The following is a 26,966-nucleotide window of genomic DNA, read 5'->3' on the forward strand; positions in this document are numbered from 1 at the left end:
TGGCATTCGTACTGATAGCAGGGGGCTCAAACCATGCTTTGGGTCCCCTCAAAAAACAGAAGTCCGTGGCACGAAGCCTGCAAATGAAGCCTTACAAAAAACTAAGGCTGGGCACCTGTAGTGCAAGAAGGAGCTGAGCTGCCCTTGTGTCCCTGGATGACTCGAGTTTTTTCCGGCTCCCCTTTCTAGTAAATCTTGTCGAATCGCAGCCGGCAGTGTTTTAATGTCGAACGAGGGATTGTGTCCTCATTCTCAAGGGTTTCGAGGTGCTCTCGCCCTTCAGGTGCGTGCGGTTCCTTCTGCTTGGGAAACTCCCCGCCTGACTGGTTTTAGGATCGGGACTAAAAGCGTGCAGCACTGCTGCCAGCAGGTCACTGCATGCAGGCGCGTGGGAGGTCGGTGCACCCCGAGGGGGGAGGCTGGGTTTGGAGGTCCCTGCCAGCCCCGGGGGAGTTAAGCCAGGTCTGCCGCAGCCGTTTTCTGTTTGCTGTGATACTGATTGTGTCCTTGTGTCAACCTCTGTCCTGCAGGATGGACAGAATGACGGAAGATGCTCTGCGCCTGAACCTCTTGAAACGGAGCTTGGACCAAGCAGATGATCGGGATGATGTCCTGGCAAAGAGATTGAAAATGGAAGGACATGAGGCGATGGAGCGCCTGAAGATGCTGGCACTGCTGAAGAGGAAGGATCTCTCGGGCATTGAGGTGCCCCACGAGCTCCCGGTGAAACAGGATGGTGTGAAAGTCTATGAAGAAAAGCTGAATGGGAGCCTTAGGCCCCATGGGGATGGCAGGACTGCAGGGAGGCCAGGGAAGGAAAACATTAACGATGAGCCAGTGGATATGAGCGCAAGGAGAAGGTAGGTGCTAAATGACTAGAGTCTGTAGCTTGCCTGTTGTTAATCCTGTGCTCTGCCAGATGTGAGAACCCAAGTCAGAAATTAAATCAACGTTCTGCGGGCCTGGGGGAGTCTTCCTGGTGTCTGCGAGGTCCCTTTGGCTGAATGCCGAGGAGCAGAGCCTGCTCTCCCAGTAGAGTTTCTCTGGAAGGCACTCAGCACTATTCTTTCATTGTTTTTGCTTCTGCTGCCCTTCTTATTCCACCCCAAAACCAGATGGATTTTGTTTCTTCCTCCCTCCATATGTTTAGTATTATAAGCTACAACCGTTTGGGTGGCTCGCAGAGCAGACCCTGCCAGTGCGCGTGAAGGAGGAGGGTGTCCCCTCCAGCCAGGACTTTTTATTAGCACCTACAAAAGTGGCAGCAGAAGTCCTTTATTCAGCTGGAGGCCAGATCTGATGCAAGTGGCACAGACAATCGCTCTCAAACCTGACCGTGGCCAGGCTAGTGCCTCTATGAGGAAGAAGTAAATGTTTTTTCCTGCTGAGCCTAAGACTGCTTGTGAGAAGCAGTTGCCTTAGCGATCGAGTGCTGGTGAGCTGTGTCTGTTTTCCAGAAGTTCCTCATGGTCTCTGTATGTGCAGTTACCCACACACCTGATTTTTATCATTGGTGAACTGCATCTCGATTTCCGCAGCCAGCACCTGCAGCCAGGTTCTGCATGGGGGAGTTGGAGTGAGAGGGTCACACGTGAGAGCCTGTCCCATGTGCTGCACAGCACTGGTACATCCTGCCTCTGTTCTTGTTTCAGCTTTCTTGGGAGGGAGAAGGAAACAAACGTTAAGAATTTTGATTTTTGGCTTGATTTGGATACCGAGCCAGAACGGGCTTGGCAAACAGGCTGAGGAGCAGAATGGGGGAGTCCTGTTTAAAGTAGGTACAAAGTGCTGAGAACTTCCCTTGATATTTTAGTGGATGAAAAGCTGGACCCGAGCCGCCAGTGTGCGCTGGCAGCCCAACAAGCCAACCGTCTCCTGGCCTGCATCACCAGCAGCATGGCCGGCAGGTCGAGGGAGGGGATTCTGCTCCGCTCTGGTGACACCTCCCTGGAGCTCTGCGCCCAGCTTGGGGGTCCTCAGCGCAGGAAAGACACAGAGTTGTCGGAGCAGGTCTGGAGGGGGAACACAAAAATCATCCGAGGGCTGGAACACTTCTGCTGTGTAGAAAGGCTGAGAGAGCTGAGAGAAGAGAAGGCGCCAGGGAGACCTCACTGTGGCCTTTTGATACTTATAAGAAAGATGGGGACAGACTTTTTAGTAGGGCCTGTAGTGATAGGACAAGGGGTGATTGTTTTAAACTAAAAGAGGGGAGATTCAGACCAGATGTCAGGAAGAAATGCTTTACGCTACAGGTGGTGAGGCACTGGCCCAGGTTGCCCAGAGAGGTGGTCGATGCCCCATGGTTGGAGACATTCAACGTCGGGTTGGACGGGGCTCTGAGCAACCTGATTGAGTGGGAGATGTCCCTGCTCACTGCAGGGGGGTCGGACTAGGTGACCTTTAAAGGTCCCTTCCAAGCCAAACCATTCTGTGATTCTGTGTTTTCTTGGTGCTTCAGATGAATGACTGCACCTTGCTCAGGAAGCAGGTATCTGCAGATGAAGCGTGTTTGAAGGAGGCAGTGGTAATTCCTATGCAAAGCTGCAGCCTGCAACGACAGGAGCTGCATTTGCAGGCCTGGAGATAGATGCCGGTGTCCCAACTGGTTGAGTATGTCTTTGCATGTGGACGTATGGGAAGTTTGGTTGCTTCAGCAGGAAGGTGTGAGGGCAGGGTGAGCCCTCTTTGTGACAGGGTACATGTTGCCAGTGTTGTCTGTTCTCACTCTCCCTGTTCATCGAGGAACCAGGATCGTGATTCAGCAAAACTGAGATTGTTTTGTCTTCATGGATGCGTCATATCAGGGCTGTTTTTTGTTGGTGGTGGCTTTTGGATAATGAGGGGGTGCTGCCTGTGCTTCTGGGGGCTGCTGTCCCAGCAGGGGCTGGTGAGCAGGTGATGGATGGGGGATATGAAGGCAGGGGATCTCAACGTTTCAAGCCTCTTCTGGGTGCCATCAGTATAGTAAATATTATAAAGATTAATGCCTTCATAGGCACTTGCTTATCTGTCACACCCTGGCTTGCAGAACTTCGGAAGTGGTGAACAGTTCTGGAGTGCCAGAGGTTGAAAGGAGAAAACCACCTGGATTATTTTTGTTTAATGACAATATATGTGGCTTAAATCTGCCTGGTCACCTCTGCTGCTGGTTCAGCCTCCCGTAAAATCTGAAGAACTGCATGTGGTGGGGCAGAGATGTTACTGTTGTGCACCAGAGGGTTTTATCTGTGCTCATGGGAGCATTCAGGTACAAGCAACACCCTTTGTAGGTGCCCAGGGTTTACTTGTGTCCTGCTCCAAGTGCATCATTGGGGTGTTGCACCTCTGAAAAGTGCAGTTCTCCCAAAAAGCTCTGTGGGTGAGACAACATGGGTAATACTCAGCTGCTTGGCAAATGGGTTTAAGCTCTCGAGGTGTTAAATGCTGTAGGAATAACTGTGGCTCTGGGTAAGTTACTGTGCAGGTCGTCTTCTTCCCAAAGAGCTGGCAGGCGAGCATTGGGCACTGTGGAGGGCTGCATGCTCAGCTGAGTTGCTTGAATATTGTGCAAGACGCAGGGAATCCAGTTAGGTACCAGCACTGGATGCGGACACTTGAATCACTAACTGTGATTGAAAAGAAATCAGCTCTAAAAAGAGGTAGAAAAATTCTGCTATGAGTTTTGAAATTATTGAGAGTGAAAAATGTTTCTAGCAGGAGAAATAAGGCTAAGGGGTGTTTAACTTTCCTAAGCAACTGATAAGGGGTCAGTAAGCTGGAGTTTGCTTGGGAACATGCTCCATGTCTTCGCACCTCTGCCTGCCTCTTGTGCTGTCGGCATAGCACTTCTTCCAGTAGTTTTGTTGTAATTACACTCTTCTCTTGACAAAAGTAAATAAAACAACCCTGACATATTCAGCAATTCTTTGCAGATGGCCCTGTTTTCCCGTCTGGTTTTGTCACTGGCTTTGCTTTTTTCCCCTCAACGGAATGTAAATAAAACAGCCTGGATGTATCTGGATGCTTGTGCAAAATAATCACCAGCAGCCATAACGACAGCCCTTGTTTAGGAAAATTCTGAACCAAAATCCAATACTTTATTACTCTGGGTGTGCCTGATATGTGGCCAAGGATGCGAGAGGAGCAAGAAAACCTGTTGTCCTCAATGCCTGATTGCCTTCAGTCCTTCTAGTCCAAGAGTTCGGGATGCTGTTACTCAAAGCAAGCACATCCAGAGACTTGCAGCAAAATAAGGGACTTGGTTTTGGTGCCTGTGGGGTCCGTGTGAGCAGCCCTGATGCTGATGGGGGAAGGGACCCTCTGCCAAAGCCTGCTTTATTTTTAACATGCAATCCTGTGCATACCAGAGAGCCCTTATCCAAACACTTGGTCATCACTGCATTTGTTGACATATGAAACTCCATTTGGGGGATGGTGGCTGCGAGTTGACCCAGGATACCTGCTTTGTTGCAAGGACATGTTTATTCCAGAGCGGTTTTGTGTATAGACGTGCCCTAACTGATAGTTTGGAGATAGGCACCTTGGGTAGCTCGCAGCAGAAGCCAGATAAAATGCCGTGGGAGGGCGATGGGCTGCTCAAGAGCTGTTGAAGACTCACCCAAAAGCAGCTCTTGCTCTTGGCCAGCTAATTATAAAACTCCTCGGATGCAGGTTGGTTTGCCTGGACAGGCTTGGGCTGACTTTCTCTCGATAGGATGCTCTGGACCTTCCCTGCCGACCATACCGCGGGGACAGACCACAAAGTCAGCCCCAGCTGGAAACCCTCCTGCCACTGGCAACCTGAGAAACCTTCTCTGCTCTGGAGCAGGAGCAGCAGCTGGAAAACCCCTGGTTTGGGTACTGCATGGAGTGTCTGTGGGGTGCTGAAAGGAGATCTGCAAGAACAGGATATCTGTTGATCAGTGGATACCATGTTCATGTGATGGCTTAAATGTGTGATGGCCCACAAAGACACTATTGAAGGCTCTGAAATAATGCACCCACAAATACCACGCAAAGCTGTGTCCTGGTGCTTTTGGGTGCAGCTGAGAGCTTTCACAGCTTTGATTTTTTTTTATTTTTTTTTTTTTGATGGTTTGGAGCAATGCTACTGGGGGCATTTCTCCAGCTGAAGAGTGACCTGCAAACTCTGTGATCGATGGGGCTCGCCGTGAATGCGCAACGGCAGGAGAAGGGGACAGCTACACAGCACTAGTGCTTTGAAATGCCCCTGAAAGCAGCTGTAACATTTGGGAGATGAAGCTGTCAAAGGCAAAACCCCCTGCGAGCCAGCGTCCCACTCCGAGCACCCTCTCTGGATCCACTGTCCCCAGAGTGGCCAAGCCTTGGAGCTGGGATTTGGCTCTCTGCTTCCTCCTGGGTGTTCAAAGCTAAAAGTTTCGGATACGATAATCTGTGCATCTTCTTACCCCCGCAGCCTCACACCAGAGACCTTCCAGTGAGTTCGAGAGTGATAAGTCTGTTTGCCTCGGTGGCAGTGTGCCTGGCACTTTTATAACTGTGGTGCTTGTCCTTCTTCACACTGGACTATCTAGCATTTTTCCAAGGCTCTCCAAGCACCATTACATTAAATTGGTGATAGCAAAGGACTTCTATTAGTGTCTTCTTACTCTGAATGATAGCATCACGAATAATGCGGTGCTTGGATACTGCTGGATTCTAACATCGATTTTTTTTTTTTTTTAATTTTTTTTTTTTTTTCCCAGTGGCGGGCTCTTGCCATTGCTGCTCCTTTCATTTACTGATTTTTAGGTCATGGTTCAATTGGATCTTTTGACTCTATGCAGGGTATTTATTCAGATTTTCTTTTATGAAGTGACCTTTTAAAATAGATTTGTATTGAGATAGGCTTGGAGTATTTACATTTCTGTTAACTGGGGGGCTTAGTCTGTTCTCATCTCCAGCATCGTGGTGATCTTCCTGAGTAAGTATGAACAATAGCAGGCCGGAGTATCTACCCCTGTTCGCTCTCATCTCAGCACCTGGCTACAGTTGTGTCTCCCTATTTAGTTACTATATTGCTCATTATTAACACCTGACTGGTCCTCTCACGGATAGGGTTTGCTTCACGTGTTTGCTTATGTTGTGCTTAGAACAACCCACCTTTCGCCCTGGTGAAGAAAATGTTTTTGAACAAGTCTTTTCTCTCCTGTGAGCAGAGGATACTTCTGTCCTAAAACCAGCGGTCCACTCCCGTTCATTGGCTCTGCAGGTATAGAGAGCAGTGCTGAGCTCCAGTTCGCATCCGTGGTGGAGGGGGGTTTGTTCCGCACCCAGATTTGCTGCCTATGTCCCAGTGCTGAGGCTCAGCCTTTTTTTTTTTCTTTCTCCCTCTGTTACACAGTGACCAGGACAGGGGACGATTAACCCCTTCACCAGATATAATTGTCCTCTCCGATAATGAGGCATCCAGTCCCCGTTCCAGCTCTCGTATGGAGGAAAGACTTAAGGCAGCAAATCTTGAAATGTTTAAGGTAAGGGGTTTCTTGGCTGTCCCAGGTGGCTGCTCCAGTGGGGAGCCGTTCTGCTGCAGGAGTTTTCTGCTTTTCTGAAGGATTTGGGAGCTAAGGGGGTTTCTGAGCAATGCAGTAACTTCTGGGCGTTAACAATCCAGCTCTTGCATCCTTGGTTATCCTTGGTACAAATTCTTCCTTGTGTTAAAGCTTCCTCATGCTCTCTTACCACCGAGGCATAGGTAGCAGGTTTCAGCTGTTTGAGTTTTGACTGATTTTCTGCCTCTTTGTAGGGTAAAAGCATAGAGGAGCGACAGCAGCTGATCAAGCAGCTTCGGGATGAGCTACGGCTGGAGGAGGCCAGGCTTGTGTTGCTGAAGAAACTGAGGCAAAGTCAGCTGCAAAAGGAGAATGTGGTACAGAAGGTGAAGCTCTGAGCAGCATGGTTTGGGTCTGGGTGGGATAAGGGGACGGCGCTTCGCCTCGCAGAAGCCTGTTAGCGGGCAAACACTGAAGACTTGCTCTGCTCTTGGACCTTTCTTTACTCCACATTTGACCTCTTGTGTGATATTTCCTACCAAAGTGTGTCTGTAGCAAATCCACAGCCCATCCTACCTAGCATGCTGCCCTCAGGGCCAGGTGAGAAGATAAATCTATGCAGCTCTGAAGTATTAGTATTTGACGTAGCATCGATGAGGCTTGGCTCGTGTCAGGTCTGTCAATGGATTTCCTTTCCAAGCACCATGCCCTGATGCCAGTTCTCATTTTCTCTCAATCTAGACTCCAGTTGTCCAGAATGCGGCATCTATTGTCCAGCCATCTCCTGCTCATGTGGGACAGCAGGGACTGTCCAAGCTTCCCTCCAGGCCTGGAGCTCAGGGGGTTGAGCCTCAGAACTTAAGGACATTACAGGTGAGCCTTCCTGACACCTGTTTTCTGTGCAAAAGACTATAATTTTGTTTGGTGCACACGCAACGCTGCACATTCGTCTCTGCCCGACTGAGATGCTTTTTCCAAGAGGCAGATAAATGCTGGCAGTTCCCAGCACCGTGAGTCAAACAGTCTGGTGTCCCACAACTTGTCTGGGAAGTTCTCTCTGCAGGCAAGGTCATCTCTGAAGCTGATCAGTGGAGACTGAGCTATCCCCATAACACTTCATGCCTGTCCCAGCACTTGGCCCCTTGCATGATATGTGTGGGGAGGTCTGGGTCCTCTGCTGCTTCAGAAGTGGCAGATTTTTCTGCAGGGAGGTGTGGAGGTCAGTCCAGCTGACAATTTGCATTGTGTGAGGTGGAAGGAGCTGACTTTAGATGTGGTGGCCCTGAAGAAAGTTGTCTGCTGCTTGGGTAATGCAAGTTCTGGGGCTGCAGGGAGAAAACTGCTCATTTGCACATACCTGCAGGAATTGCCAGTCAGCAGACCTGCTTTTTGAAACGGTGCAGAATGGTCAGAGGAAGAGGGTGAAGAAAAATGCAAACAAAACAGGGAATTGAAATGTTTACCTTCTTTGGGAAGGCACTATAGGCAGAGCAGGGTGCCGTGTGACATGGCTACCTTTCTGCCTGTGCACTGGAAGAATGCTAATTTTAGATGACACAATTGTTTAATGTCGCACGGGTAAACAAGAAGCCAATGGTATGAGCTCACTGGAAGGAGGGCACTTGGCCTGTGCCTGTGGAGCCGGGTGTTGACGCTGATGGGCGATGGGGATTTCTTTCTTGGGGCTTGGTCCAGCTCTGCTGCAGGGCTTGGGGTCCCCTGCCACCTTGGGGCATGCTCTTACCCCTCCACAAATGTTCCTCTTCCACGAGCTCTGTAGCATCAGGAAGTGGACTTTGTCCTTTCAGTAAGAGTCTGACAGTTACATTTCTTTGATAGTATATTGGAATATACAAAGTCCCAGCGATGCGGTTGTGAACCTAGATGCTGGGAAGATGGTGTATGGGACGAGGATGGAGGTGATCCTCCAACGTGTCTGTCTGCCTGTAGCTTTCTCTCCTGCTTTTGTCAAAAGTCTTTCATTTCAGTCTTGCTGATCATTTACTCCCTCCATTAACCATCTTCTTTGTTTGTGGCATTTGTTTTCTTTGCTATGGCAACGATTCGGGGTCAAGTCTATTGTGGCTTCACAGTGGGATCAGGCTGGTAAAGGAAATGGGCTTTAGGAGAAGAGGAAACGCATTGTTTGCACAGTCTTTGTGAAGCTTTTCTTATGTGTGACAGCGAAGAACCTCATCTAGAACAAGTCTAATAAAAAAAAGAATGGGGAGTTGAGACAAAGGTTGTCAGACAGGAGGTGTTTAATGTTTTGAGATCATTTCTGATAAAAAAATTGAGCCCTTCTACCTGTCATCCCCTCTTGGAGCTGTTCTGGTGGCGCTCAGAGACACAAAGACCTTGCTGTGAGCTGAGCGTTAGGAGAAGCCTGGGCAGGTCAAGCCCTGGCTCAGCCTGTGCTCAGGTCTTTCCAGTCCCAGTGTCATGTTTCTGGCTGCTCAGCATTGAGGTTTTTAACATGCCTCTGCATTCCTGCACCAAAGGCAAACACCCATCTCCCTGTTAGTCAGGACTCTTATAACTGTTTCACTTTGAACTCGGGCACCGGTGTGAATTCTGGTTTTAATAGCTCTATGCAGCTGGCAAACAGCTGTCTTTTTTTTTTAATCCCCTCTTTTCCCCTTGCTTTTTTCCATATTGATCAAATTGATGGGGTGGTTTTTAATGCAAAGATAGGCCACGAATGTGTGTCTTGAAAATCACCTTCCAAAACATCCCAGCCTAGATCCTGGCAGTCTGTCCTCTTCCCAGTGAGCAGGCTGGCTCCTGGGAAACAGTTGCTCCACGAGATTACTACTCCTTTTCTTGACTCAGGTGCTATCCCAGCCTCTCTACAGAAAATATGAGTACGTTGAGACATCCTCCCTCCAGGCAGAATGGCTGTGATTATTTAAAATAAAGGACAATTAGAGGAAAAGTTAAGTTCTTTCAGCGGTGTCTTGCCTTAGAAGTTAACTGGAATTACAGATAAGTGGAAATGCTCTCTGCTGTTGCAGAGCCTGATCAGGGAACTAAAAATTCTGGTTTGCCTCAAGTCCTTTTTTTAAATTTATTTCTTGTTTCCTTTCTTGACAGGGTCACAGTGTCATTAGGTCTGCCACAAATACGACTCTGCCCCATATGCTTATGTCGCAGCGCGTGATTGCTCCGAACCCTGCCCAGTTACAAGGGCAGCGGGTTCCTCCTAAACCTGGCCTCATCCGCACTACAACTCCAAGCATGAATCCAGCCATCAACTACCAACCGGTACGTTACTGATTTATCGCTGGATTTTAGGCACAGTTGCCTGGTGGGGTTAGCAAGAAGGGAAAATAGGAGGTGCCTTAAGGAATCTGGTGAGTGCCATGGAGATGCTCAGAGCTCAGCATGAAGACATTGGAGTGAAGCTTGCAGGTGGAAATATATCCCAAGCGTGGGTGAAGACAGATGTCCTTGACCCGTGTGGAAGAATGAAATGATAAATAATTTTAAAACTTCCTATTTGGAGCTGCCTGCTACCAAAGCGCTGGTTCATCTGAGCAGTGCTGGCCTCCTGCTGTAACGGTGACATGAAGACCCCACTGAAGTGGGGTGACTGGTTTGTGAGCAGGTCTGGTTACTCTTCCCGCAGCCAGTAGCAAGCATTCGCTCACTTGTGCTTTTCTTCTGCTTTTCTCTGCTGGAAGAGCACAGCGAGCTCCCTGCAGTCAAGGAGCAGGACATTTAAACCCACTTGTTTTACTTTTGGAAGAGTGGAAAGATTTCCATGAAGACGGAAAATGGAGAGGGAAAAAAAATAACACTTTCTGGTTCTAGCACTGGTGCTGCGTAAAGCAATCAAAACTTTCTCCTACAAACAGCCTTGGTTCCTGGGCTGCATCTCTCCCACTGTGGCACAGTTTCTGTCCCTCGTCCGAGACTGCAGTGCTTGGCTGAGATGCTCTGTGTGTGTGTGGGCCCAGGTTAACGACCCCTGTTAATTCCTTTTAGGGTTTGTCGCCAGTTCTTAAGCCATTTAACCTGTCCTAACCATAGTATAGTGCAAATGTGTGAATGATAAACATGACTACACAACAGTCTGAAAGTCTTGCATCTGAACAACTGTCAAACCAACCTAATTATGTGTTTGATTAAAAAAAACACCCCAACTACTCTTACAGAAGAGTTTTAAGTTCATTAGTGTTAATTCATCAACTGTTTATTTAAGTCTGCATGAGTTATCCCTGATCAGCTCTGCCATTAATTTTCCTGGACCTACATTGGACTAACTGGGTTGGGATGAACTTGGCTCTGCCTTTTTTTTCCCCAATCAGTGAAGCATTAGGAGTCTTAAAGAAGAAAAGTGGGGCAAACTGATTGATCTTCTGTGTGTTATTCTTGATCGACACGACCATGTCCCTCGAGCTTTGGTAGCTGACCCCATTTGAATCGCTGAGGGGGTTTGTTACTGTTTGGGATTTTCCCCTTTGCATGCATGGAAGTGTTCATACCGGGGAAACAGGCAGGCTGGGTGAAAGGCTGGCAGCAGCCCTGCTTGGGCTTAAATAGGTTGCAGGCTGATGGCTTCTTATCACAAAAGACTGCCAAAGCTGCATCCTCAGGTCAGCAGAAGTCTTTGTGCTTTGCTACGGTCACGTGCCAGAGGGACTGCGCATCCGAATGAACGGAGGATGCAGAAGAAAGCTGCTGGAAATGGAAGAAGAGGGAATTGGCACATTCGGAGCACCTGTGTGGGAGGGGACGGACACCATCTGGCAGCAGGGATGCTGCCTGGGTGCCTGCCAGATCAGCAAAGCAAGAGGTGGAGGAGCAGAACTCGACAGTGAGCGATGGTGCCAGCACGTGAATCACGGCGCTTGGTGCTGCCTACGCGCAGCAAGGCCAATGCTGGGTCCCAAGGCTGGACCCTGCACATGCATTCCCTCGCCTGCAGAAGTCCCTGGGCTGCTCTGGATGCCAAGACTCCTCTTGTGGATTCTGGTGCACCAGAGGCTCCTCGGCACCGGCACTGCTTTATCGTAGGGAGCGAGATGAGCTCCCTGCTCCCAAGTCCCAGCATGACTTCTGTCTCCCCAGGTCCTTTTGGGAATGTTTGCAGAGGGAGGGAGGGTTGTGAGAAGGCAATCTGGTTCATCCAGGTTCCTTTAGGGGCTGAGCTGTATGTAGTTGGGGACTGTATTAATTTTTTGTATTAATCCTCATCTCCTTTTCCTCTCCAGCAATCAAGTTCTTCTGTTCCTTGCCAGCGTACGTCGTCTTCAGCCATCTATATGAACCTTGCCTCTCACATCCAGCCTGGCACTGTGAACAGGGTGTCGTCTCCACTCCCCAGCCCTAGTGCTCTGAACGATGCCGCCAACTCCCAGGCAGCTGCCAAGCTTGCCCTCCGCAAGCAGCTTGAAAAGACACTGCTGGAGATCCCACCCCCGAAGCCACCCGCTCCCCTGCTGCATTTCTTGCCCAGCGCAGCCAACAGCGAGTTCATCTACATGGTGGGGCTGGAGGAGGTGGTGCAGAGTGTTATTGACAGTCAAGGTGAGCTCAGGGGGCTGCAGCTTTCCTTGATCACCTCACTGGCAGTGCTCCCACGTGTCATTTCCTACTTTTTTTAATTTTTTTTTTTTTTTTTAAAACACCAAAATATGTGGCTTGCAAGGCTGTGAGAGAACAGTTTCTGGTCTTACCCAGCCCTGGACTCTGCTCCTTCTTGCTGTGGCTGCCTGCAGCAGAGGGGAGAGCAGAGCCTGGACCTCCTGCCTCCAGGCACTAGGGAGGTGTGTGCTGACCTTGTGGGCACAGAGCCAGTCTGGCAAGGCTGGCAGCCTTGATGTGCCGAGCCTGCAGCCAGCCCCGGAGCAGCAGTGTCTGTGGCCCGGGGCTCGTGGGGCTGTCCCCACCTGGGGAGGCGTCTCCCAGGCCCTTCCCTGAATGAATGTTTGGGAGCTGAGATGCAAAATTTTAGGGAGCTGTGACTTCCTGGGGTCCTGTCCCTGCGGGATTGTGGAGCTTTTAGCTCCCATCTCACTGTTCGCTCCGAGATGTCACCTCCCAGTTGGACAGAATTGAGCCTGTGCTCTTCCAGTGCATGTTTGGCATGGCGTAACTGTGGCGCATTGCTGGCTTGCCTGACTCAACCACCAAGACCCCCAGCTTTTTATAGTCTTGTAGAGCTGGTCCCAGCACTGCTGGGTTGTTCTGTCCCTGGGGCAGGATTTCTCCTGTATCTCTCCCAGGATGCTGAGCTCTTGCCCAGAGTGGGGTTGGACTTTGATGCAACGCTGTCCTGAAAATCCATTTATTTGCTGGGACCTTCCCTCCTGCTCCGACGGTGCGTGCGGGAGCTCGTTGCTGTCATGCCCGGGGTGGAGGAGGCAATGTGAGAGTATGGTGGGGCTGTCCTGTTTTCCCACCTAACTCCCATTCTTGGTGACTCCCAGGGAAAAGCTGCACGTCCCTTCTGCGTGTGGAGCCCTTTGTCTGTGCCCAATGCCGCACTGACTTCACCCCTCACTGGAAGCAGGAGAAAAATGGGAAGATCTTGTGCGAGCAGTGCATGACTTCCAATCAGAAGAAGGCGCTGAAGGCAGAGCACACCAACCGACTGAAGAATGCCTTTGTGAAAGCTTTGCAGCAGGAGCAGGCAAGTACATGGCCCCTCTGCGAGCTGCGCTGGTGGGGCACATTTGCTCCGCGAGAGCCTGGAGCTCCCGCCGTGGGCTCTGGGATCCCCTGCTCCCCTTCCCTTTGCATGTCTCCAGCCACGTGGCTTTTTGGTAGGTCAATCGGGGTTCCCGATGCATGAACTTGAGGAGTTTGGCTTCTCTGTGGGGATGCCCAGCTTGTGGGGCTACCCAGCTCGGCACATGGAGCTTCTAACAGTGAAAGGCTGGTGCTGAGTGTCCAGAGTGCTCTGGAGCAGCTGCTCCTCTGCCTTTGTGCGTTGTTTTCCCCCTGGCTTTGTAGCTCAAGGGCTGGCTGGGGACAGCTGCCTTCCCTCCCTGGTTTTGCCACTGACTTTGCTGGAACTTGCCGGAAGTCACTTAACCACTTGCTGCCTGCTCGCTTTTTTGTGGAAGGGGGGGAATTTGCTAAATTCCCATGATAAATTGGTGTTGGAGAGCTTGTTTAGAGGCCCTAGGGTAAAATAAACCGGAATTATCATTTGTGAACTGTGAAAAAAACCCAGAAAACTAAATATGAAGTGGAATCCGGCTGCTGACAAATGGGACGTGCATGTTTCAGAGCAAGAAGAGTCTTTGGGCTGTTTGTAACAAGTGGGTGCAGAGATAGAAAAGCTGTTTGTGTTGGCTGCAGCAAGACTGCGGTTCCAATACCACCTTGGGAAAGCAGTTGGGTTTTCAGTGGTTTTCAAATAAAGCAGTGATTGCAGAGCATGGGGAGAGGGACTTGCTTCCTCCCTCTCTGGGAATGCTGCCTGCCAGGGCCAGTGTCGGTGTGAGCCCTGGCATGCCCTGCTCGTGGCGCCGGAGTGGTCAGCTCAGACCTGTTGCGTCTCATCAGGGAGGCGAGGTCTAATCTGGTGGTATGTGCTTCTGAGGATGCTTCTGGTTCTTTCGCTCAGGAGATCGAGCAGAGGCTACAGCAGCAGGCAGCCTTGTCCCCCACTGCAGCTCCTGCTGTCTCCAGTGTCAGCAAACAGGAGAACATCATGCGGCACCACACGCTCCGGCAGGTAAGTGGCGCTCGTTCTTCCGTAGCTCCGGTGCTGGGCTCCTGGCAGAGCAAGAGCATGCTTCCCCTCACTTGTAGCCCAGATGCATGCTCCTGCTTCGGAGTGGGGTGGGCACAGCGAGCACTCCCTGACAAGGAGGGAGGTGTGAGAATCCTACTGCCTTCTCTCTTACAGCAGTTTTGGGATCTGGCTGCCCTTTTTCCTAGGGACTGTAGGTCTGCTTTTAACCCGAGTCTCCTGCACCCCATTTCCTTGTGCCAGCAGAGACCGTAGCTGCTGGTGGTCTTCTCTCCCACCCCTTCCCCTCCCGACCTATCCCCTGTCAAGCCCATGCTGTCTGGTGGGGGAGCCCGCAGCACAGCCCTAGACTCTGCTGCCCGATTACGTACCTCTACGAGAACGATCTGCAAACTGTGTTTTCCACGTACTGGCCAAAAACCACGACTGATTCTCCACCCTCTGGCTGCAGCTCCGTCAGCGGCTGCTTCCAGACTGCCAGGCGATCCCTGTGCCTTGCTACCATCTTTGTTCTCCTCTTCCTCAGGCTCCGCAGCCCCAGAGCACTTTGCAGCGTGGCATCCCCACCTCTGCCCGCTCCATGCTTTCCAACTTTGCGCAGGCACCCCAGCTGTCCGTGGCAGGCGGTCTCCTTGGCATGCCAGGTAAAGTCCCCCCGTCTGTGCCGGAGCACAGGGAGGATGGGGCTCAGGGCTAGACAGAGAGCAGGACGGGTCAATCTGTGCCTGGTTTGATTTTTGGGGCGGGGGGGGCTTCCCTTCCCCCTGCTACAGAGGCCCTGCAGACCTCCGTGGATTTCAGAGGGTGAGTTTGGGTTAAATTGCCGCTTCCCAAGTAAAAGTTGGGAACGTCCTGGCTCGCTGGTCACAAAATGGGGACCTCTGAGCACAGGGGAGTGTTGGAGGAATCCCTACCTGCTTTTCTTGCCCTTCTCCAGGAGTTAACATCGCTTACCTGAATGCTGGGATTGGAGGCCACAAAGCGTCGAGTTTGGCGGACCGGCAGCGGGAATACCTTTTGGATATGATCCCACCCCGCTCTATATCGCAGTCCATCAGCGGACAGAAATAACGCCTATTGACCGTCCCCCCTTCCTCCCCACTTCCGTCGCATGCAGTGCCTGTACTGGTGCCTACCGTACACGGGGAAAAAAGACAAAAAAAAAGAAACAAAAAACAAACAAATGAAAAAACAAAACAAAAAAAAACAAACAAAAAAACCCATTTCAAACCTTCAGCGACCTGTCCTTTTTCCAAACCTTAACTACTTTGGTTTTCTATAGCAGTGAGAGGTCACTTCCTTTGCCCAAGGTCAGAACAATGTCTGCTTGAAATCAGCACTCTCCATGTGTTAAAGCTTGTTTTATGCTATTTTTTGTAATGACAAAGCATAGAATTTTTAATTGTGTTGTGGGGTTTTTTTTTTCTTTTTTTCTTTTTTTTTCCTCCTTTGCTAAATGGATGGTTAAAACTTTTTTTCCTTTCCACAGACTTTGTAAGGGCATCCACTCGACATTAAGTGACCATTATTTTTTTTAAGGGCAGCCTATGCTGACTCACGGGGAAACGGGGGCAAAGAGATATGATGGGCTGGAGCCCGGACTGCCGTCCGCGGTAGGGTGCTACAATTCCCTTGGCTCGGCAGAAGAAGTCAGGAGACGCTGATCCCGACACCTTAGCTCCCTTCTCTCTCTCTTCCCGGAGGAAGGGAGCCTGGTTTGGTGAGGAGAGCTGTTGCCTGTCGGCACCGGTGTGCGGGCATCGGCGCTGACGGGGTCGATGGATGGTGCTGGCAACCCCCTTGACCGACTCAAGGAGCCCGGCGGGGCGCAGAGGGGTGTCGATGCCACCCGGTGAGCCCCTGGTGTGGCGGGCAGGTGGCCGCCATGGTGCATGCCAGCAGCGGTGGTGGTGCTTCTCGGCAGGCTCTAGAGCAGACTGCGAACGACTGGTGGCCTCGGGTGCGGTGAGTCCCCCTTCCTCTCCCCTCTGCGCTCTTGCATGCTCCGGAGCTGCTCTTGGTCGTCGTCACTCGCCGCCAGCCCTCGCAGATGATGGGGATGGCACTGCGGTCTCTGCACAGCACCCGGGCTCCAGCTGGCGGTTAACGAACCCAAAGCAAGAAATAAGCCGCGAAAAGTCGTCTGAGAAACGCTCTATTTGCACTTAACCTTCACACTAATGGGCCCTCCCCTCCTCTTCCTCCTCCACAGACAACAACCCTAGCCAGGGGAAATTGCGCCCCGGCTGCCGGAGAGACCCCGGCAGAGCCGTCCTCGCATCCTCACCTCCACGTCTCCTCGCCTCCGCCGGGACCTCTCTGTGCCCAAACTTGCCCAAACCTGAGCATCTGCGCAGGGGTTTGCTGCTCCTGGGATTTCCTGAGAGTTTTCTGGTTGTTTTTAATATTTTTTTTTTTAATTAATTTCCTTTTTTTTGTTTGTTTGTTTTTTAATTTTTCCCTGACGTTAAAATTTTCTTGTGCAATTTTGAAGCGCCAGCTCACCTGTGGGGAGCTGCTCGACGGGTGGGGGGCCTGGGAGCACCCCCCCCTCACCTCTGCCGCTGAGCACGAGGTGCCTTCTCTCCCAAAATGCCACCCCTCGACTGGTGGGGGGGACCCCCACCCTGTCAGCATCCCCCCTCAATTCAATGAGCACTTAACCCCCGAGGGGTCTGGGTGCCCCGACCCTCCACCCCCCCCCGGGGCCCTCCAGAGGCGAAAGGATTTTTTTGTTTTGTTTTGTTTTGTTTTTGGAAGCTAGTGAAGCGTAGTGGCGTATATATATATACATATATATATATTTTTGTGGGTTTTTTTGTTTTGTTTTTAATCTTGTTTAGCTGGCTCCTCTGTTCCACATTCCCCCCCTGCCCCTCCCCGGGACACTGAGATCCTTTTCAAATCTCCTTTTATTGCCCTGCTTCCATGGGAGCACTTTGACAAATCGTTTCTTCTTGGATAAACCTGAGGTTTTGGTTATTCAGGGCGGGGGGGGGAGTATTTTTTTTATCAGCTTATCCTTCACCACCCCCTCTTCCCAGGGCCCTTCGACGTGGTCGAGCCCCCCCCCACCCCTCCCCGTCCCTCGCTCAAGTGCCATTCTCCCCCGTCAGGTGTTACCGAGAGGTACGAGGTGACCTGGGCGCATGGGTTGAGATTAAATTGTGAAACTTTAAAAAAAACCATGAAAAAAAAAATACAAAAAACCAAGTGCAATACTTAATGCCAGGGGGGTACGTGGGGGGGGTGGAGCAGACGGACGGAGGGAACCAATGGAGAACAAGATGCCGACTTCATGGTGCTATAAGTGAAATTTGGGGACAGGGGTGACGACCCTTTTTTGCCCCCCCCCCCCCCCTTGGTGGGGGGGGGTTCGATGGGGCCGGGATGGGGTGGGACCCTCAGCCCTGGGGTCTGCAGGCAGTTCCCCCCCCCCCCCGCCCAGCCCAATAATGGAGCCCTAAAACAGTCCCTGCGGCCTCGCAGGGGGAGCAGGGCCATCCCTAGGGCCCCCCGAGGCTTCGGCTGTGACCTGCGCAGGTTTAACAGTTTTTTTGGTTTTTTGGGGTTTTTTTTTTTTGGCTTGTTCCCTGCCTCCCACCCCGGCCCCCAGGGATGTGATGTACGGTAGAAAACCCTCCTTTTCCTTTATATTTTTTTTCCCCAGATACAGAAATAAGGATTTCTTTACCGCTTTTGTTCGTGTTTCTTTTACAGCTAGGGGTAGATCTGCTTGTGAAAATGCTTTTACTGGGATTTATTTGGGGGGGGGGTGGTGTTTGGTTTTTTTGTTTTTGTTTTTTTTTTTGGTTCCTCCAAAGGCATAACCCGTCCCTCCTCTAACCTCCCCCCCACCCCACCCCTTCATTAGCTTATGATATTGCTGCCGAAATGTTATAACAAGGACTCATTCGTGTATATAAGCTATTTCTTGACACATTAAAAAAAAAGAAAAAGAAAAAAAAAAGGATAAAAAAAAACACCAAAAAAAAAAAGAAATTGTACATTGTGTAGAAAAAACAAAAACAAACAAATGAACCGGAAAACGAACCCACCTAGCCATGGGTGTTGTGGAAGTCGTTACGTCCTTCTCGTAGTGTGACCTCGTGTGTATGACATGAAACGTGCAAAAGGGGGGTTCCCGGCGGCTCGGCTCGGGGGGGGGGTAAAGGGGGTAGGGAATGGTGCTGGGGGGGGACACACGGGACCGGTGGCCCCCCCCGCCCCGGCCCCGGCGATGCACTGGTGGCGGCGGCCACCTCCCGAATCTGTGCCTTTCACACACACGCAAACTTGGACCCCCCCCGCGGCACCAGCAGCCCCGGAGGCAGGGAGGGGGTGTCCCACAAAAAATAAATAAAAAAAAAAAAAGGGGGGGGGCAGCGCGCTGAGCACGGGGGGAGCGGGGCCGGGGGGGGGACGAGTATTATAAACTGTAACTGTATTTGCACTGTTTTTATTATTGCATTGGCATATATACAATATACATCTATAACAACCTGCGGTCTGCGGCCTCCTTCCTCTTCCCCTGGCAGCATGCACCCCCCCCCCCCCAAAAAAAACCCCACAACCCAGCAGGGATTTCAGCCCCCAATTTGCAGGATTTTGGCCCCAATTTGCAGGATTTCAGGCTAAATTGGTAGGATTTCAGCCCTGATTTGTAGGATTTTAGGCCTGATTTGCAGGATTTTGGCCAAATTTCCAGGATTTTGGGCTCAATTTGCAGAATTTCAGCACCAATTTGTGGGATTTTAGGCCAAATTTGCAGGGTTTGGGGCAAATTTGCAGGATTTCAGGCTAAATTTGTGGGATTTCAGCCTCGATTTGCAGGATTTCAGGGTAAGTGTGGGGGTTTTTAGCCCCAATTTGCAGGATTTTAGGGCCAATTTGCAGGATTTTTGGTCTCAATTTACAGGATTTTGGCTCCCAGTTACAGGATTTTAGGCCCAATTTGCAGGATTTTGGACCCAAGTTGTGGGGTTTTGCTCCTGATTTGCAGGATTCAGTCCCAATTTTGGGGTTTTCAGCCCCAATTTGTGGGATTTCAGTCCCCATTTGCAGGGAAGCTGCACAGAAGCAGCTTTGGGGGGGGGGAGTGCAGAGCAGCCCTGGAGCCAGCTGGGTGGGGGACGTACATCATTTGGGAGGGGGGTTGTCCCCATTGATGCCATCATCAACTTTGGGCTCCCCCCCCGCCCACAGCTTCCCATCTCCCTTGCCAGGATCAGGCCTGAGCCGTGCTTAGGCAGCCTCTGCCACCAGCTGGGGCTGGGGGCAGCTCAGGACCCCTCCATCCCTGTGCTGTGATTTGCACCCCACCATCTCCAGTGTGACCCCAGTGGGGACTGGCCAGCTCAAGGCCATCCCTGTGCCCCCCACCCCGAGGTCCCCAGACCCAACTCCATGTCCTTTGGGTTGCATGGTGCCTCCTCCCCTGGCCCCCCCGCAATTGCTCCCTGCAGTGCCAGACCCCTCCCCCCAGTACCCAAATCGCTGTGCACTGCCCCCCACCCAAGCTTGGCCCCACTGCTGTCTCCTGTACCCCCAAACTTGTTCCCCGACCCCCAGCTTTTTGGGGGGAAGAGGGACAAGCATCACCCTGTCCTGAGCCTGGGAATTTGGGGGGGGGGCAGCTACAAGTGACACCCCTCCCTCCCCCCCCAAACTTGAGCCTCCTGCAAGAAGGGGGGGGTGCAGGGACCCAGGGTGGGGCAGGGGCTAGGAAACCAAGCCTTTTGCACAAATTTAAGGTGTTGTTTTGGTTTTGTTTTTTTGCTTTGGGGTGGGTTTTTTTTTGTTTGTTTGTCTTTCTCCCCCCCTCCTTTGCATTGTGTTTGAAATCGGGTTTAACAACAAAGCAAAGCCACGTCAGGGCTGCAGCCAGTGAGGACAAATAATAAGCTAATTTTTGGAGAAAGGCTTAAACTAAAATAAAATCTAGAAAAAAACAAAAACAAAACCTTTGTAATATTTATCACTTGCAAGCTATGTTTAATAAAGAAAGGAATGGTTTATAACTTTTGAAGCAGCTGGTGTATTGCATTGGGGCTTGGGGGGTGTGTGTGTGGTGGTCCTGGCTGGGAATAGTTTGTGGGGGCGGGGGTGGGAGACCCTGAATTGAGGTAGGGACCCCCCCCATCCTAAGCAGGGCCTCCTGAGTCTTTCCTCTGTCCCTGCAGAGCCCCAGGGATGTGGGGTTGGTGGCACTGGTCTCCCCCTCTCCCCGAGCCTTAGCCCTTGGGTGACACATCCTCCCCTCCGGGGTAACACCACCACCACCCTCCTTGCAGCAGGATGGGGGTGACAGCGCCGACACTTGCTACAAGAGAGTTTATTTGCTCCCCCCAAAAAAAAAATTTTTGTATGTATAAAGAGCAGGACCCCGGGATGGGGGGGGAAGGCACCAGCGGCTGGGGGTGGGTGCCCCATGGTTAGGGATGGGGGCATAACCCCCTCAGTGGGGGGGGGCATGGGGACGTGGATGGCCATGGGGACGGTGGGACAGACGTGGGGACCTGGGGACGGCAGGACAAACGTGGGTACCCACAGGACGGATGTGGGGTACGTGGGGATGGCAGGACGGACGTGAGGACCTGGGGACAGCTGGATGAATGTGGGGATTGGTAGGACAGATGTGGGGTACCCCGGGATGGCAGGACGGACATGGGGACCTGCAGGACAGACATTGGGGGTCCATGGAGCGCCTGGTGCTGGTGGGATGGACATTGGGCGCTTCAGGGCACCGCTGCCAGGACACCCATGGGCTCAGCGCACCCGAGCGAGGTCTAAATGCGGAGGCGTCCATCCAGGACCCTCTCCCAGAGCGTTGGGCCGAGGGGCACGTAGGCTTTGGTGGTCTCATCCAGCAAGAAGAGAGGGTCGGAGACGTGAGCTGGGTCAAAGCCCTCTTGTGCCAGCCGCACCTTCTGCTGCTTGAAGGTCTCCGTCATCGCCAGGTGCTCCTGGGAGGGCAGTGGGGTAGGATGGGGACCCCCCCCCGGTCACCCCCTGTACCCCCCCTAGCCCCTCCCCATTACCTGCAGCCGGAGGAAGCGGGGCCAGGCGTAGGGCGGCAGGAGCTGCTCCACATGCCGGTACAGAGCAGGACCATCCAGCTGGCAGCCAGGGCGCAGCACCAATGCCGCCATCCCGGCACGACCCTCGTGGCCTGCGGGTGAGGGCAGAGCTGGGGTTGGGGGGCATCACCAGGTTGGGGGGATTGGCAATGACACTGTGGCTGGATGGGGGGGCATCGGTACCTGGCACGGTGACACCGTATACAGTGGCTTCTTGCAGGGACTCGTGGGCCACCAAGGCTTCGGCCACCTCTGTGGTGGCCACGTTCTCACCTTTCCACCTGGGAGGGGGAGGACAGGGATGAGCAGGATGGGTCTGAGCCCCCCCCATTTGATAGGGCTGAGCCCCTCCCAGCCATGCAATGGATGGGGCTGGGGGGCTGCTGCACTGTCCCCATGGGGCAGTGCATTGGGGTGGGCTGGGGGTGGGTGTCCCTCACTGGTGGGGTCCTCTGGCACCTGTAAGTGTCCCCAGTGCGGTCACGGAAGCGGACAAACTGGGCCGCATCCTGCTCCATCAGATCGCCGGTGCTGAAGTAGGTGTCACCCTCGGCGAAGACCCCCCGCAGCAGCTTCTGCTCTGACAGCTCCTGGCTGCCGGCATAGCCCAGGAAGGGCGTCCGGGGGGTCACTGGGGCGATCAGCAGCCCCATCTCGCCTGCAGGAATGGGGACACGTGACAGGGAGCACACATGAGGACCCCCCCCCATCCCTGCTACTCACCCGTTCCCACACGGATGCAGCGCCCGGCCGCGTCCCGCACCGGGGCTCCCTCCGTCACATCATAGCGCACGATCTCGAAGGGTGAGAAGAGCTGGGGAGAGGAGCCAGGTGGGCGTCAGCGTCCCAGCGAGGACAGGCACGGGGTGGGGGGCACAGCACCCCCTCTCTCCCCTGCCCCCCCCACCTTGTAGATGAAGCTGCTGCGCCCCACGGCCCCCGGCGTCGCTGTGTAGTTGAAGAGGGTGACGTTGCCCTCGGTCATTCCATAGGTCTCCACAATGCGGATGGCCCCAAAGCGCTTCAGGAAACTCCGCCAGACGTCCGGGCGCAGCCCGCTGCCCACCGCCAGCCGCAGCCCATGCTCCCGCTCCCCAGGGCGCTGCGGGACACAGGGTCAGATTTGGGGGTGCCCCCGGGCTCCCCCCCCAGGATCCCCCCTCCCCCAACCTGGGGCTGGTTGACCAGGTAGCGGCAGAGCTCCCCAATGTACTGGAAGACAGTGACACCCTCAGCACGACAGTCATCCCAAAACTGGCTGGCTGAGAACTTCTCCTTCAGCACACAAGTGGCCCCTGTGGAAAGCCGGGATTGGGGGAGGGGTGTGGGGGGGAGTGTCATCCCCCCTGAAATGTTACTGAGCTCACCATGGGGTCCCCAGCCCTGCTCACCAATGCCAATGCAGCCAACGATGCCCAGGAGAGACCCGGCCATGTGGTAGAGGGGCAGCGCCAGGTACACCACGTCCCGGCTGGAGGCTCCCACCAGGTCGTAGAAGCTCAGACACATGATGGACTTCAGGTGGGAGACACAGGCAGCTTTGGGGAGACCTGGAAGGGGAAGAGAGCGTTGAGACCCCTCAGCTCGCCCAGGGCACCCTGTCCTGCTGGTCCCACGCACCCACCAGTGGTGCCGGAGGTGAAGATGTAGAGGCAGGTGTCGTTCATGTCCTCGGGCTGCCAGACATCCTCGGGCTCCAGCTCCTCGGAGGCCGCATCCAGCAGCTCCTGCAGGGCCACAACACCAGGGGGGTACGGCCCCGAGCCCAGCACCCACACCACGATGTTGTCCTCCTGCAGGCTGGGCAGGATGGGCTCCACTGCCGCAAACAGGTCTGGGGAGGCGGGGGGAACAGGCTGGTGTGGGGGCAGGTCCTGGGCATGGCCCGTGGTCCCCCCTAAGGCCCAGCCCGGGGTGGGGAGAGGATGGGGACCTGTCCCCACCCGTGCCTGTAGGTAGCATTCACCTTCAGGGATGTCCCCAGCCTTTGGGGACACCCCCAGCCAGGGCTGCCCCATTTCGACCCCAAGCCCTGGCCTGGGGGTGTGTATGCGTGAATGGCTGGGCCCTGCCCGGGGTGACCAGGCAGGAGCCATGCGGGGCACATGGATGGGGCCAGTTTGGGATGACCAAAACATGGCACAGCTGGAGGGACCCACATCCCCCGGCATCGGCCCCGAGCTGAACCACCCCGGAGCCCCGAGCTGTCTGGCTCCCTCACTCCCTGGCTGGCAGTGCTGGAGACCCCCAGTACCCCTGGTGCCACCCCTGTGCCCCAGAGCCTGTCACCCCACAGTGGCCCCGGTCCCACCCCATTCCTCCCCGGCACCCGGGGATGGGTACCACCCTGCTGCCCTCCGGTACTAACTACCCCATCCCAACCCCTGGAGCCCTCGCTATCCCCGGCACCCCGGCTCCCACCACCCCCCCCGGCCCGTCCCCGGTCCCAACCCACCCCCTTGAGCCTTCGCCACCCCCGGTCCCACCCCATCTCCCGGCACCTTTGCCACCCCCCTCCCCGGTCCCCCCGAGCTCCGCACTTCCCCCCCCCCCGGTCCTCCCGAGCTCCGCACTTCCCCGCCCCCAACCCCCGGTCCCCCCCGCCCCGTTGCTCACCGTCCGCCACCAGCAGCGCCCGCGCCCCACAGGCGCGCAGGCAATGCCGGAGGGCGGCGGGTCGCAGCGCCGTGCCCAGGAAGGCGGGTCGGGCTCCCAGAGCCGCCAGCCCCAACCAGCCCCAAACGAACCGGGGTTCGTTACCCACCAAAAGCCCCACCGGCACACCGGGTCCCAGCTCCCCCTCCCCCCCTAAAGGCCGCCGCCGTAACGCGTTGGCCACCCGAGCCACCCGCCCCGCCGCCCGCCCGTAGGTCTCCTCCTCGCCTCCCGCCGCCCGTAGGAAGGGTCGGCCCGGTTCCTCCCGCGCTGCCCGTAGGAACCGGGCGGCCAGGCTACCCGCCCCCCTCCCGCCACCCCCGCCTCCCCTTCCTCTCCCCGCCACCGCCCGCCGCCGGCACCGGGCCGCCCGCACCGCGAAGGCCAGGTCGGCCCAGAGGTGCGGCCGCAGCAGCCGCTGCAGCAGCGCCAGCGCCGCCAGAGCCGCCAGCGCCGCCGCCGCCAGCGCCATCGCCCGCCGCCCGCTGCGGCCGCGCGACGCCGGGGGCGGAGGGGCGGAGGGGGGCGGGACGAGGGAGGGGGCGCCCCCGCCCCGCCCCTCGGCGCCCCGCCCACGGGGCGGGAGCCACGCCCCCTCCGCGGGCCTGCCCCCTCCGCGGGCCTACCCCCTCCCGGTTCGACCCCCAGCGCGTCCCTGTCGCCGTCCCCGCTCGCCCCCCCCCCTTCCAGCCTTGTCCCCCTCCAGCCCCTCCATCACGTCCCCACCACTCCTCCGACCCCTCTTCTAGCCCCAACCCCACACCTTCCCATCATATCCCCATCTCATATCCCCATCCTCCCCACTATATCCCCCCCCCCATTTCACCCCCAGCCCCTCCACCACCCACGTCCCTGTCCCCACCCCACTGGCCGCAGCCCCTTCTTCCAGCCCTGTCCGCAGGGCCCCCCACAAGGTCCCCATGCCTCCTCACCACAGCCCCCCCCCCCCCACTGTGTCCCCACCACCCTCACCAGGTGAAACTCCCTGTTTCACCCCTGGCCCCCCCATCCCAGCCCTCCCCCCCGGTTCACTCCCATCTCGTCCCTGTCCCCATCCCACTCACAACAGACCCCTCTTCTATCCCCCTCACCATGGTCCTCCCCACCATGTCCCCGTGCCCGCCTCCCCCCCACAATGGCCTCCCCATTGTGCTCCCAGCCTGGCCTTGTCCCAGATTCCCACTCTGGGTGGGGGGGCTGGCAGCACCGTGGGCCTCCGGGAGCCACATACCACGGCCAGCTGCTCAGGGGACGCTGGCCCTTGGGACCTCGCCGAGACAAGGCACAAAGAGGTGACATTTGTACAAAACATTTGAGAGTTTTTTTATTGTTTTTTTTTTAAAAAACCACTTAAAAATGCTAATAGCTCTGGGGGGGTGACAGGGGAGACCGTCGTCCCCTTTTCACGTGGGTGATGACCTCTGGCACGGGCAGGGTCTGCCAAACTGAACCCGCTGCCCAGTGGGTGCTGGTGCATTCCCCCCCCTACCCCCGCAGCAGCTCCCCAGGGAGATGCAGCCCTGGGAGGGAAACAGAGGATGCGGGTGGGGCTCGGCCTCCTCTCAACCCCGCAGGCAGGGACACAAGTTCACCCCCTCCCCAAAGCATCCTGGAGCAGCAAGTCAGTTCGCACTGTTTATTTACATTTCTTATATGAAAATAGGGGATGTGTGATATACCTCCCCCCCTCCCCGAGTCCCCCTTCCCCTCCCCGTGGTGCCACATCCCCTCTTGGGGACCCCTGTCCATGCTGCCCCTCGAACAGGCAGGGGCTGGAGCCAGGTCCCGGGGGTGGGGGGTGCACGCTTTCATCCCTCCCTGGCTGTTGATAAAACGGAATTAAAAAGTCAAGTGGGGAAGGTTGGTGTGGGAGCACAGCGCCTGCAACGAGGAGCCGGGGTGGTCCTGTCCCCCGCAGGCTCCCAAAGGGGATGCGTGCTCTCCTTCCCGTCCTGGCAATGGCTTCTTGTTCTGAGCATGGCAGGGTCACCGGGCACCACAGGGACCCGAAAGCGGCTGGGGGAGAGGGCAGAGCCCTCAGTCACTGTCCGAGCCCACGGCGGAAGAGCCTTTTCTTTTCCGTTTGGCAGGTTTGGGTTTGGTGTCTTCTTCCTCCTGTGCCGGGAGAGGGGGAAGTGGGGGGTCACTGCTGCCGGGGGGGGGACCCCGCTCCTGCCTGTGCCTCCTCGAGGTGCGGATGTAGCTGAGGGGCTGTGGGGTGCTGAGGGGGAACCAGGGATGCTTACCGAGGCGCTGCTGGAAGCCGACTCCTCCTCATTGTTGGCCGGCTGGGCTGCGTTCTTGCGGCTGCGGGGGCTGGAGAGGGTGGCTTTTCGGCGGCTCTTGGGGGGTTTGGTGGAGGAGTCTTCATACTCCTCTGCCAGGGAGAAGAGGTCGCTGAACCTAGAAGGAAGCAGGGTGGAGGGGGGTGGGGGTCAGGCACTGTCAGGGCACCTGCCTCGTGGTCCCGATGCCACTGACTCACTTCATCTTGTGGGCTTCGTCGCAGCTGGCCTGGACGTGTTGCAGGGCCTGCAGGATCGGGGTTTGGCTGAAAACTGTCAAGGAACCAGCAGAAATGGAAGTCAGAGATCTGACAGTGGATGCCCCCAGGGCAGGGGGAACACCCCTCCCCATCCTGGGTTTTGGATGCAGGCAGCTTTGCAAGGGCCTCCCAGTATCCCAGAGCATCCCAGTTCCCATGTGCGGCCCGGAGGCACCTCACAGTAATGGAGATGGGCAGCGGCTGCAGCCCTGGGGCCTGTCCTGGTTGCGCGGCGGTACGTACAGTTCTGTTTGGTGTTGGTCAGGTTGAGGCGGAGGTTGTCCAGGTGCTCCAGGATCTGCTCCAGGGTGAGCTGGGCCAGTTTGCTGCTGGAGCTGCGCAGGCTGAGGGCAAAGGAGCGACACCCATTAGCATGCACCCTGCTCCTCCTCTCCACCCCCAGCCTGTCCATCCCCCTCCCGAAGACAGTCTGTAGGAGGCCCCGCTTGTGGGGGGAGCCGAGTGCCATGGCCCTGCAGCAGCACCCC

The 26,966-nt window shown here is 55.0% G+C and overlaps 3 protein-coding genes across 5 annotated transcripts in view; 1 reads left to right on the forward strand and 2 right to left on the reverse strand.

Moving 5' to 3' along the window:
• Window positions 1-20,223, forward strand: part of GATAD2B (GATA zinc finger domain containing 2B) — a 45,806-nt gene extending 25,583 nt beyond the window's left edge. For all 3 annotated transcript variants that reach the window (XM_069794306.1, XM_069794307.1, XM_069794308.1), the window contains exons 2-11: window positions 531-860; window positions 6,344-6,473; window positions 6,746-6,877; window positions 7,233-7,364; window positions 9,585-9,755; window positions 11,708-12,023; window positions 12,926-13,128; window positions 14,071-14,181; window positions 14,726-14,843; window positions 15,137-20,223. In XM_069794306.1, the coding sequence (XP_069650407.1) occupies window positions 532-860; window positions 6,344-6,473; window positions 6,746-6,877; window positions 7,233-7,364; window positions 9,585-9,755; window positions 11,708-12,023; window positions 12,926-13,128; window positions 14,071-14,181; window positions 14,726-14,843; window positions 15,137-15,270 (1,776 nt within the window). In that variant the 5' untranslated portion in view covers window position 531 and the 3' untranslated portion in view covers window positions 15,271-20,223. The remainder of the gene's footprint in view (window positions 1-530; window positions 861-6,343; window positions 6,474-6,745; window positions 6,878-7,232; window positions 7,365-9,584; window positions 9,756-11,707; window positions 12,024-12,925; window positions 13,129-14,070; window positions 14,182-14,725; window positions 14,844-15,136) is intronic.
• On the reverse strand, window positions 19,984-24,438 carry SLC27A3 (solute carrier family 27 member 3). The gene is made up of 10 exons (XM_069794305.1): window positions 23,895-24,438; window positions 22,903-23,112; window positions 22,670-22,828; window positions 22,449-22,573; window positions 22,186-22,380; window positions 22,002-22,092; window positions 21,738-21,936; window positions 21,462-21,559; window positions 21,240-21,370; window positions 19,984-21,164 (listed from the first exon to the last, which is right to left on the reverse strand). The coding sequence occupies exons 1-10, from the start codon at window positions 24,403-24,405 to the stop codon at window positions 20,988-20,990; spliced, it is 1,896 nt and encodes a 631-aa protein (XP_069650406.1). The 5' UTR covers window positions 24,406-24,438; the 3' UTR covers window positions 19,984-20,987.
• A 793-nt stretch (window positions 24,439-25,231) lies between these two features.
• Window positions 25,232-26,966, reverse strand: part of INTS3 (integrator complex subunit 3) — a 43,566-nt gene continuing 41,831 nt past the window's right edge. The window contains exons 27-30 of the mRNA XM_069794309.1: window positions 26,722-26,822; window positions 26,419-26,491; window positions 26,180-26,336; window positions 25,232-26,048 (exon numbers count right to left, since the gene is read on the reverse strand). Coding sequence (XP_069650410.1) covers window positions 25,971-26,048; window positions 26,180-26,336; window positions 26,419-26,491; window positions 26,722-26,822 — 409 coding nt within the window. The 3' untranslated portion in view covers window positions 25,232-25,970. The remainder of the gene's footprint in view (window positions 26,049-26,179; window positions 26,337-26,418; window positions 26,492-26,721; window positions 26,823-26,966) is intronic.

Source organism: Haliaeetus albicilla, chromosome 10 (genome assembly GCF_947461875.1).
Source record: "Haliaeetus albicilla chromosome 10, bHalAlb1.1, whole genome shotgun sequence".
NCBI lineage: Eukaryota > Metazoa > Chordata > Aves > Accipitriformes > Accipitridae > Haliaeetus > Haliaeetus albicilla.